This window comes from Alnus glutinosa, chromosome 12 (assembly GCF_958979055.1).
Source record: "Alnus glutinosa chromosome 12, dhAlnGlut1.1, whole genome shotgun sequence".
NCBI classification, from domain to species: domain Eukaryota; kingdom Viridiplantae; phylum Streptophyta; class Magnoliopsida; order Fagales; family Betulaceae; genus Alnus; species Alnus glutinosa.
Window position 1 is genome coordinate 396,330 of NC_084897.1, and position 12,635 is coordinate 408,964.

Here is a 12,635-nt window from a genome sequence, read left to right on the forward strand (position 1 = left end):
TTTTTTCCTCTATTTTTTAATGCTTTTATTTTTTATTTTTTAAGTTTTATTAGTTTTATTTATTTATTTTTTAATGCATATGACACGTGTCAGCTTCTGAGAGGTGTTAACGTGAACTTTTGTCAATTTTTAGATGGAAGTACCATCTCCGTCTTTAGCTATAAACAAAATACCATCTATAATACAAAATGAACCATAGAAAACAAAAAATAAAAGCATTAAACCACTTGAGGTTAAACGTATTTAGCCCCTTAATTAATTACAACATTCAATAAAACTTTCTTTGTGTTCTTTTGATGAATCAAAAGATCATGTCTGCAACCCCGTGGCAGCTATATAGCCTTCAAAATCAAGAACTCTGCAAAGCTGAAGTTTTGAATGGAAGTCATTGTCATGAATATATGAACAAGTAGTGGTTGAGGAAAGTGTGATTCACCCAGAGAGATCAAAGGGATACTTAATAAAAATTCTTAAAAATAAAATAAATTAAAACTAATGCTCTGTTTGTTTCGGCGTAAAATGTTTTTAAATAAATTATTTTTTAAAAAAATATTTTTCGCTAAAAACATTTTTCGGCTCACATACAGAAAATCATATATATTTTCATTCAATCATATTAACCAATAAAACTCAATGATAATTTTAAAGTCATATCAAGAAATCTGGGAGCAGGAGTGTGTCAAACATACCACCTTTTTTTTTTTTTATTTTTTTTTTTATTTTTTTTTTATTTTTTTAAACTTTATAGAGATTTATTTGTCTTATTGAAAAAAAAAAAAAATAAAGTCATTTTTATCTTTTTGCTTGCCTAAGAATACGGGATATTTACAAATTTTATTCGTTTGGAAAAACCAGAAATTGTCGGAACGTAAAATTTAATAAAACATTATTAATTGAATGATAGTTTAAAAAGAATACGTAGAATTTTTCCAAACAATAAAAATTTATTGTCTTTGGGGTTGCACTTGGTGCAATCTATTGGCTTTAGGCCACACAAATTAATTAAAAAGGATTAAGCGAAATTAGAGAGCTATGAAATAATTAAAGTTGACAATTAAGTAGTTGTTATTAGGGGACAATACTCTCCTAGCTAGGGTCTAAAACTCAACATTTAAAGGTTTAGACCTTAGAGTAGTGTGTATGACTTCTTTGCAATCAGATCAGCAGCTTGGTCCCTCAATGTAGCATAAGTTTGTAGCACGTACGTATTAAGTTCCTGGACAGTTCATTGTAAAGGAATGCTCTGAATGTAGCCATGTAAGTAATTGGAAAAATTGTATTATTGGTATACGTGGTTTGTCTAAATTACAAATCATTCACTGTCGTATCAAAATTAATTAAGAGATCTTTAGGGTTGACCTAATTTACAAATCGCTCCCTGAAGTCAAATTCGGTTAAATTTTTTTGATAGATTCCGTTACGTTAGTAAATTTGACTCTAGGGAGTGATTTGTAAATTAAGCTAACTACAGGGATTTTTGAATTAATTTTGATACCAGAGAGAACGATTTGTAATTTGAGCTAACTACAGGAATTAATGGTACAATTTTTCCTAAATATTATTTAGCCCTCTCAACCAACAATCATTTTGGATAAGTAAGTGTTATGATTTGATCTTTCGAACTGCAAATTTGTTATAATTAAGACACTCCCTTAGAGGCTGCCTCCTTCTTGGATGAAAAATTGGTCGATGCGTGGCACATGACCACTTGGGTCAGATTCTCTCCATTTTGCAGAACTAATAATCATTTTTCATTTAGCTCCATGAAACTTAATATATTAAAAGTATAAATATATAAAATCTAATTACAAACCTAAAAAATTATTATTATTACTTTTTTTTTTTTTTAAAAAAAAAAAAAAAAAAGCAAAAAAAAGGAAAAAAAGAAAGGTGTGGCTCGAAAGCCACCCCTACCCCAATCTCCTTTCTTTTTTATTTTATTTTATATATATATAAAATAATTTGTTAAGTTTTTAATTTTTAAATATTGATATTTTTAATTTATATATTTTAAAAAAGAGTGATATAGATCTTCATTCTATTGGTGATGACACGTAGTACACTAATGAAATCCATCAAGTGTTTTGACGGAATTTGACTCTAGGGACTAAATTGTTAATTTAGCATACCTCGAGAACTTCTGAATTATTTTTTATATCGCAATGAACGATTTATAATTTCGGCTAACTATAAAGACTGATTTTGCATTTATCCTTAGATTTATTTTTTAAGAAAATCTTTTTCTACTATTTAATAAATACAAAGTTTAATTTTGGTTTTCAAGGGTCAAAATAAAGGTATTTTTGAAAGATTTTGGTCAAATTTAATTTTTCGTCCAACATAACGGTTAAGGTTGACGGATGTGGCTAAGTTTCAACAAATTGACAGTTTGAAGAACCAAAATATGACACTTTAACAACTCGTGATGCTTTATAAAAAATGGCCGGCCATTAGTTGGGGAGACTAAATAATATTTAACCCTTTATAATGGGTTGTTGACGAAGATAATACAATGAAATATGGGAGTCAAATATTTGCATGTTGTCTATCACACAAACTTTTATTCATTCACTAGAAAATACATTCCAGTTATATAAACACAAAAACAACTTAAATTTTTATGTCTCCCACGAGTTGGAAAAGAGAAACGGTAACCCTAGCTTCAACAAATTTTTAAAGGGTACGTGAGAGGTTGAACGAACTCAAGCAGTTGTAGAACTCAAGTGAAGTGCCACTAGGGAGGCATAAAATCCATCCTGAATATTAATCAAAGTCTCATGCCTTCCGTTCTCCACAATAACCCCATTCTTAACCACAACAATTAAATCTGCATTCTTGATCGTGGATAATCGATGGGCGACCACAATTGTAGTCCTGTTCACCATGACTCTGTCTAATGCATCTTGGACTACTTTCTCCGACTCAGCATCCAGTGCACTGGTAGCCTCATCTAATAGTAATATCTTTGGATTTTTAATGATAGCACGTGCAATGGCTACACGCTGCTTCTGCCCGCCGGACAATTGGAGCCCTCGTTCTCCTACTACAGTTTCATAACCCTGCATGTTGCATCAAGAACAAATAATTTGTGTAAGAGTGTTTGCAAATGTACTTCAATCAATAATATATGTCTAAATAAGAATGATTTGCATTGTTCTTACTTGTTGCAGTCCACTAATGAACTTGTGGGCGTTGGCCGATTGAGCTGCAGCTATAATCTCGGCCTCATCTGCGTTTCCACCCTTTCCATAAGCAATGTTGGCACGGATTGTGTCATTGAACAAAACTGGTTCTTGGCTTACAAGGCCCATCTGCTGCCTCAACCACTTCAATTGGAACTTTTGAATTTCGATTCCATCAAGTGTAATATAACCTGAATCAGGATCATAAAATCTTTCCAATAATGCTATCACTGTTGATTTCCCGCTACCGCTTTCTCCAACCAAGGCAACTGTCTGGAAGAAGACATTTACAAAAGAATATAGTTTAAATTTGAGAGCTGTCTTATCTTTGCCAGTTGCAGCAAATAAAGAAATTCTACACATGATGTCACAGAATATTACTTTACCTTGCCTGCATGAATAGCCAAGTTGAGGTCTCTGAATATCTGAACATCTGGCCTAGATGGGTACTTAAAGCTTACATGATGAAGCTCAATATCTCCCTTGACATCATCCAAAAACATCCCAGACTCATCACTTGGATCTATCTTTGACTTCCTGTCCACCATTGCAAAGATGGAACCAGTAACATTCATGGCTCTCTGAGAATCATTGGAAAATGAGGATGATTGACTAACCGCAGAAGCTGCCATGGTCAAAGCAAAGAAAACCTGCAAACCACACATGCATGCATTTCAAAAAAGATCAAAAGATAATTTTGGTGGAATATATGGATCTCCTTTAGATTTTTCCTGGAAGTTTTGAAGTATTTGGAAAAAGAAACGATGGTAATTGATGGCTTATTTACTCGGAAAACATCCTCGTATGTTGCTTTATCTTTCTTAACCAGCTGAGCTCCTGCATAGATAGTGGTCGCGTAGACGTTAAACAGTAAGAAGTTAGCTATTCCATATCCTATTCCACTAATCAAGCTTTCCTTTATGCTTTCCTTCACAGGGCCTTCACATTTCTCTCCATAAAGTTGCATCACTTTCTCTTCAGCACAGAAAGAAGCAACGATTCTTATACTCCCAACTGCATCATTTGCTATTTGGCTTGCGTCCTCATACATTTCCTGCAACCAAGTTCACTCTTAATGAATAATTCATAAAAAAAACTGTCATTAGTGCTAGAGCATACCTTCGCATCTGCACTGAATCCTTCCGCAAACCTTTGCTGAACATATCCATTGACTGCAAGTAGAGGAACCAATGCGAGGATAATAAACGCCATCCGCCAACTGGCATAAAAAGCGATGACTAAACCTGCAACCACTGATGCAATACTTTGAACAATTTGAGCTAGTGCATCACCGACTAGAGCACGCACTGTTGCTGCATCTGCCGAGAGCCTTGCACCAATGGCACCGCTCGAGTTCTCAGGCTCATCGAACCAACCAACCTCCATGCGAACCACCTTTTCAAAACACATTGCTCTGATACGTTCAATTAGCTTACACCCAGCCACAGCAAAAAAATATGATCTTATTGGAGTTGAGACAAATCCTACCAAACCAAGCACTATAAACATTAGTGCCCAAAACTTCGAATCCTTTCTTAGTTCATGAGGTGGTTTGAATAATGTTTTGATTACACTTGAAATTAGCAAACCAAAAATTGGAAGTACTACTCCACTTATGATTGCAGCTACTGTTCCAATTAGAATAACTGGAATCTCAGGCTTATTAAGATAGGCAAGGCGGCGAAATGGGACCTCTGGTGATTTTTGTGGTGCTACTGAAGAGGTATGTGGTTCTGCTGCTGCAGTATAAGTTACATCAAATCCTGTGGGTACATCAAATCTGACTGAGAATGAGAGGCGGCTACTACTAATTCTTGATGATCCCTGACTAATGGATTGTGGCATTAATGCTCTTCGACTTGACTGTCTCACAGATTCCAAAGTAATTTCAGAATTTTCTTGATCAACTGCAACATATTGTGACTCCTTGTTTACTTCTTGCAAGCGTATAAGTTGAGAGAACTCCCCATCAGGGTCCTTGAGCAGTTCTGAGTGTGAGCCTGATCAATTAATAGCCAAATACATTATGAAAGGAATAGCCAAATACACTAACAAATGAATGCCTTTTCTAGTTAGCCAAATACACTAACTTGAAAAGGCATTCATCTATACAAGGAAATCAGTCAATATCACATAAGGAATGACAACCATATCTTTAATAAACAATTCCAATATTGTGGAATTGTTTTGTAAAAGTCACAAGTGACTTGTGTATCTATTGTTGAATATATGCAAAAAAGTGAGAGAATCACAAATATATAGAATTTTCTGTTGTGTTATGCTCAACAAGACAACAGACCTAGGTTGGATGCATACGTACATGATATTGGCTCAACATGTTAACGAGTAATATACCATGAATATACGTATCATCAATTACCTTTTTCAACCAGCTTTCCTCTATGAATGACTGCGATCATATCAGCATTCCTCACTGTGCTCAAACGATGGGCAACAATGACAGTTGTTCGGTTAACCATAATCCTGTCTAACGCCTCTTGCACTATTTTCTCGGATTCTGCATCAAGTGCACTTGTAGCTTCATCCAGTAGTAAAATTCGTGGATCTTTCAGGATTGCTCTTGCAATGGCAATTCTCTGCTTCTGCCCACCAGACATCTGTGTTCCATGCTCACCAACCATGGTATCTAGTCCCTACAAGTAAAATAAAAAATCCAAAAAATATATATATATATAAATAAAATTCGGACCTTGAAGATGAACACAGGGTCCGAAAGGGTTAAAATTAGAACCTGTGGCAATTTATCAATGAATTTAGTAGCATTTGCCAGTTCAGCTGCAGCTCTTATCTCTTCAATAGTTGCACCATCATTTCCATATGCAATGTTGTCCTTAATGCTGGCACCAAAAAGCACAGGTTCCTGGCTGACAAGACCGATTTTCCCCCTAATCCACTTTAGTTGAAACTCCTTGAGGTTTATGTTATCTATTAGAACTTCACCAACTTGTGGATCATAGAATCTCTCTATTAGGCTGATCACTGTTGACTTCCCACTTCCGCTTTGTCCAACTAAAGCTGCAGTCATGCCACTAGGGATACAGAGAGAAAATCCATTGAATATTTGCTCATCCGGTCTGGTTGGATAGCTGAAATAAACATCCTTCAATTCTATATCTCCACGAAGGTCATCCAACGCTTTCCCACTTTTGTTAAAAGCATCGATGACTGGCTTCCTCTCAATAGTTTCAAACATCTTATAGGCTGCAGCTCGGCCAGCAGCAAATGCACTCAAGCATGGAGATGTCTGGCCTAAGGACCTGAAGCATCCATAAGATAGTAAAATGTAAAAATTAAATAAATAATTAAAAAAGCCAAAAAAGACGCACATACATCTATAGGTTCATATATTATTGTGTATCAGTGCTTTTGTAAATTCCACCAACATATATAAGAAGAAAGAAGTTTTCGCTTATTGGGGAAAGAAGTATTTACATACTTCTACAAGCTAAAGGAAATACAAAATGCAGCTTACATGGAAGCAGTTAAGATTGCGACAATCACATTCATCACTTGACCCCCATCGTATCCTTTATGTAGTATCAGATTTGCACCAAAATACACAGCCAACGAATAGGTAGAAAACACGACTAACGTAACCGTACCAGCACCTACTCCGGCAGCTAATCCTTCATGAACACCAGATTTGTAAGCATTTACAAGAAATTTGTTGTAACTTGTAATAGCTTTCTTCTCCCCTGTAAATGATGCAACCTACATTGGAAGCAGTGACAAAAATAATTCTTTTGCTGAAGTATTTTAAGAGAGAAACCAATTAAGTCTTTTTCGAGAGTATTTTCTTTTGACAAATCGACTTACAGTTTTGATTCCGCCAATTGTTTGTTCAACTACATTTGCTGCCTTCGCATAAGCACTTTGTCCACGGGATGCCATCTTCGATATAACCAAGGCCACCATGGCACCAGCTATAGCAAGAAGAGGAATTGCAGAGCACAAGACAATGGCAAGAAGCCACCCCCTGATAATTGCTATTGTAAAGCCCCCGAAGAAGGTCGATATCAGCTGTATAAATTTACCAACCTGCAATACTTGCACTGTTAGTTTTGAGGTGACCAAGTTAATTGAAACAAAATTTCGTGCATCTTTTCTTGGTTTTGATGTTATTCTTGCAGCTGTTTTTGTACCTTCTCACCCACGGCATCCTGTATGAGAACAGTGTCACCAGACATTCTCCCAACAACCTCTCCGGTGTTAGTTTCCTTATCAAAGAAAGCAACATCTTGTCTCAGTATAGTTTCAAGATACAAACCCCTTATTCTTGCAGCCTGTCTCGCCCCTGTGACCATCCAGCATATCACCTCTGACAAACAACAGACCCGAGTTTCTTATTCTTCATAAAAGCCTTTCTCTACGCATAAAAAATCTGTAATGATTTCAAGCATAGAATTTACTTACGGAGGCATGATGCGCAACCAACCCCCACTGCCAAGTAGACAAATTTTATAGCGACCTAGAATCATATCAAGGGATTATTATATAAAGGAAAGAGCGGGGGGTTCAAATACATTCCTAGACATACTGTTAAATGGGTACATAACATCGAATATTTCACCTCAAGAAAGTAGTGAAATACAAAATCAGAAATTCAAGTACACATATTTTCAGTGAAAAATGCATTATTTTCTAATCTTGTTCATTGGTTTTTACCTTGGAAATTTCATGAACGACTTCATTGTTGTTAGCTTGGTTACTGGCGAAAGTATTGATCAATTGCCCAAATAGTATTGTCATAAGGGGCATGCCTAACCCACTCCCCATGGCTGCAATTGTGCCAACAATCATCAATGCAGTATCAGTGGAATCTGCAAATGAGAAAAGCTTGAGAAATGGAACTGTCTTGGTTTTCTCATCTCCTTTGTTATTCTGAGAGTTTTGTTGGTCTCCATTCATGGCAGAGCTATTCTCTGCTTCTGCATTGCCTCTTGAAGTGGTGGCCTCATTTCTACCTGCATCGCCTTCCACGCCGTCCTCCACCGCCATATTAATTACCAAGTCCAAGATATCAATCCAGTTTTCAGAATTGCACCTGAAGAACGCAATTAATTGCTTAAATCAGCAACTGATAAATCAAGCTAGAAAAGTTGGACCAGTAGCCAGTTATGAATATATTAAGAGTATCAAAGCGGTAATTCATGAAAAAGTCTGTATGGATATCATGAGGAATTCTAAAACTACTAGCAGTCTTGAAATAAGTAGCAGTATAAGAATTAGTTAATTAGCCTATGCTATGCATTTTGGTTGAAAGATTGTAAAAGTAAAGTTGATACAAAACATTACTGTTTGAATTACTCAAACAGTAGAAGAGAATAGTGAACAATCACGACCAATCTCCATGGGGGAAGAGAAGCATTGTTGATGAGATTGTAAAGATGGGACAACATTTTTCTATAAACACCGGTGGTATATATCTTCGGCTGCTTATTGTAACCAATTACCGGCAGGTTTTGCAGCAGCCCTGGTGAAATTTCTGGTGAGGCATGAGGTTAACAGTAAAAAAACATACTTCTTTCTACATAGAATTTTACCTGTTAACCGAGAAAGAGGAAGCTGGACGAAACTCTCTGTTCTTTGTCAGAAACAGAATCTCTGCAGACTGCAATGGCACCCAGCAAAATCAAGAACCCTGCAAAACTGAAGTTTCCAATCCAAGTCATCATCATCTTTATGATCATGAAGTTTGTGTATATATATGATCATGAAGTTTGTGTATATCAGGTCTATCAGGCTTTTTTGGTTGTGTATATCATTATGATCATGAAGTTTGCTAGTTCTGTCAATCAAGTTTTTTTTTTTTTTTTTCAAAAAAAAGCGGGGGAATTTTTTTTTTTTTTTTTTTTTTTTTTGGTAATATAAATTTTCGTAGTTTATGATTAAACGACATAAATATTTATGTTGTTTAAATAGTAAACGAAGAAAAGTTTTTTTACGTCGTTTAAGTATAAACGACAGTATTTATTGTCGGTTCAATAGTAATCGACGCTAAACTGAATTCTCAATCCCATGTTTTACATTGTTTAGCAAACGACGTTCGTTTATTTGGCATTTTGCATTAAACGACGCAAAATGCAGCTTTTTTTTTTTTTTTTTTTAAAAAAAAATTTTAGGTAGTGTTTGGACAACATCGTATTATTGTCATGACCATTTAAAATGCATGAACGTTAGGCCAGAAGACAAAAGAAGAAACCAAAAAAAAAAAAAAAAAAAAAAAAGAAAGAAAGAAAGCGGGAATATTGAAAGTTTAATTCAGCAAAAGATGATCAAAAGGGTACCTGAAACTATCATCTGATATATTAATGGGCAAGGGTTCAAGTTAGTTGAACTTAACCTTCCAAAAAGAGTAATGTGCATAAAACCTAATAACTCTTATACGAATGAATTGGTTTATATCTGTTTGAATGGGCAGAGATTATATATATATATATATATATATATAGAAAAGAGTTGATGATCGATGGAGACCATTTCATTTATCACTCGCCGAAAAGAGAGAGAAAGATATATAGATCGATTTAACAAAGGATTAAAGATACCAGAAAACGTAACAGTCGGCTTTTAGAATGGTCGACATGAGCTAGCTAGCTGTTTTAGCTTTAGCCCCCTAATAGTTATTGAAAACGTGCATATATGCATGCTAGTTTAATAGCTTTAGCCCCTAATAAATAATGATTGCAATCAAATTAATCAGTTTTGATTATCATTATATATGATCACAATCAAATTCTATAATATATTCTAACATATATCTTAGGATTTACAATCAAATCTTATAATATATATATATATATATATACATATTCTAACATTTTGTTGGGCCCTAGCTAGATCGAGGAACTGAAATTAATTCGAGAGTGCCTATGAAACACTTTCGAAATTCATGCTCAGTACAAATTTGAAACCCCAAAACAATGATCCATAAGTACTGCTTGGATTTTTGAAATTTAGAATCTAGATTTGAATTGAATCTACTTCCAAACTAGGGTTTAAATTAAGCTTTCACTGCATTTGTCGTATGTTATGTTGCATGCATGCAATGTTGCATGGGAAAATAAGATGCATGCAGGTGTTAGAATTTAATGTCACATATATTGAAAACTGTTAAGACTCTTAATGTACGTTATAAGCTAGGTCATTTAATCCTTATCTTATTAAACTCTTCGCTAATTAAGTAAAGTGGTTTCTAAAGAGGGAAGTACTGGAGTTATATATAGATGATCAATAAGCAAATTGGTATGCTCTCTACCTTATAATTAAATATACGCATGAAATATCCATCAGTAAAGTGTAACTTAAGAGGATCAAGTGAGAGAAATTGTTTTCTATGTTTACGTATGCTTTCCGATCAAGATTCAAATACGGCTTTTATTGTTATGGATTCTTGTATTTTTATTTTATTTATTTTATCAATTTATTGTGAAAATTATGATAATTAAGCTAGACCTTAAAAATTATAAAATGGTATGTCAGTTTTATTTTACATGTGGTATTATTAGAGCCTGAGTTATGACTTTCATGATTTTCCGCTAAGAGATAATTATATGTTTTGGTGTTGCTATTATATATGTACAATAAATGAACGTTCGGTGTTCATCATATATTAATCGTGTATGTACAAAAAGCTTTATCCTTTATAGGTGTTTATTTATTTTATTTTATTTTTTCTAATTTATCAGTGTTTATTTTTTATTTATTTTTTCTAATTTATCGGTGTTTATTGTGTACACATGTATGGGTATTATTTTCATCAGGTTCATTTCTCTCAATACCCAAATTATTATTATTATTATTATCACGCCATATATATGCTTACATCTGACTTGTTTTGCATCAATGCAACATGCCATGTGTATTTTATGTCCATTTGTTTTTGTATTTTAGTGACAATACGATAAACAAACAAATAATCTCACAATTATTGTTTTGGCTTCCACACCACTGAACGTGTTTGCTGCGCTGTTTATTTATAAATCAATTAGTCACAATTCTGTTTTATCAACAAGTCTATCTTCTATACAAATCAAAAGTGATCGACCTGATATATTTGAACTATATATATATATATATATAGCTGTTAGGGGGTTGCCCATGATTCTGGGATCATGCAATCTTGTTGTTAAGAGATTTCCCATGATTCTTGGGATCCATTGTTGTTAGGATTGGGTTGTTGATCAACCAACTTCAATTTCTTCTGAATTGGTCGTTGACAAGTGTACTCAATCTAATACGCCCCCTCAAGCTTAACGGGATGAGAGAGCTAGACATTGAGATTGTTCCTTATTAGCTGAAGGAATCGTGCACTAGGCAGAACTTTCATAAATAAATCCGCTAGTTGACATTTACTTGATACGAACTTGACAACCAATGCGCCGTTAGTGACTTTCTCTCTAACAAAATGTTCGTCAATTTCGATGTGCTTAGTCCGCGCATGATAAATTGGATTAGCGGTGATGTATGTAGCTCCTATGTTGTCACACCATAAAGTAGGAGGGTGATTGAGAAAAACAACTAGTTCCTGTAGAAGGGATTGCAACCAGCTAGGTAAGTTCCGCGACTGCGTTAGCTACAACACGGTTCTCTGCCTCAGTGGAGGAACAGGAGACGGTTGCTTGTTTGTGGGAGCTCCAAGAAATTAAATTAGAACCAAGGAACACACAAAGGCCACCTGCTTTGTATTTTTATTTATTTTTTATATATAAACAGAAATGAGTCATCACAGTGGCACAACTATTTGTCGCTTAGCCAACATGTGGTACACATCCCATAATATGTACCTGATATACAGAGTCACATCAATGCAACGAAACATATACAACATAATCTGGATAGCGGAAAGCACATCTATACACATAACTGTATTACACAAAATAGCCATTACAATATCTATTTGTTTAAGGCTTCAACATAAGTTATTAATTACATACTAAAATGATGGCTCTATAAATCCACGTGTCACAAGCGACACGATTCATATACAAAAGACTACAAAATTGGACCATCCAAGTCCGACACATCTACAACTCCAGCAAAGTACCTCAATCGTAGTATCTCAAGTATAGAGCTATAGGGTCATCCTCTACATTCGCTGAACCTGCAGCCAAAGGAACATCAACTATATGTTTGTGGTATTAGCCATATCTATACAGGTGAAAGTATGAGTTCACCACCTTAACAGTATAAAACTGAGGTCTTAGTAATATAAAACTCACTAAGTTTTCGCATAGAACCGACATTTCCTTTTATCATTCGTTTACAATAACAACTACCATTTTTAGTTATGAAAATCATTCCCTTGAAAACATATCGTAGCTGATAAGGTAAACACCGATATTTCAAAAACATATGAAACTATACTATGTAGCTGTGAACGTATATAGGCATTCCGATCTACCGCTTGGAGTTGAATACACACAAGCCTAT

General features: G+C 34.8%; 1 protein-coding gene across 2 annotated transcripts; it reads right to left on the bottom strand.

Moving 5' to 3' along the window:
* Positions 1 to 2,702: 2,702 nt before the first annotated feature.
* On the bottom strand, positions 2,703 to 12,284 carry LOC133851180 (ABC transporter B family member 21-like). 2 transcript variants are annotated; one of them, XM_062287502.1, is made up of 14 exons: positions 12,179 to 12,284; positions 8,141 to 8,189; positions 7,869 to 8,074; positions 7,617 to 7,671; positions 7,346 to 7,521; positions 7,020 to 7,241; positions 6,676 to 6,914; positions 5,935 to 6,460; positions 5,563 to 5,836; positions 4,302 to 5,182; positions 3,970 to 4,236; positions 3,569 to 3,832; positions 3,162 to 3,455; positions 2,703 to 3,059 (listed from the first exon to the last, which is right to left on the bottom strand). In XM_062287502.1, the coding sequence occupies exons 1-14, from the start codon at positions 12,227 to 12,229 to the stop codon at positions 2,703 to 2,705; spliced, it is 3,861 nt and encodes a 1,286-aa protein (XP_062143486.1). In that variant the 5' UTR covers positions 12,230 to 12,284. The 2 variants fall into 2 exon arrangements, with proteins under 2 accessions (XP_062143486.1, XP_062143484.1); XM_062287500.1 differs by lacking the exon at positions 12,179 to 12,284 and having other exon boundaries at positions 7,869 to 8,241.
* Positions 12,285 to 12,635: the final 351 nt, after the last annotated feature.

Coding starts and splice junctions, on each gene's coding strand:
- LOC133851180 (XM_062287500.1), bottom strand. CDS start 8,201: ATGGCGGTGGAGGACGGCGTGGAAGGCGATGCAGGTAGAAATGAGGCC. Junction 6,915..7,019: donor CAATTGGCGGAATCAAAACT/GTAAGTCGATTT, acceptor CTTCCAATGTAG/GTTGCATCATTTACAGGGGA. Junction 5,183..5,562: donor AGGAAAGCTGGTTGAAAAAG/GTAATTGATGAT, acceptor TTAATTGATCAG/GCTCACACTCAGAACTGCTC.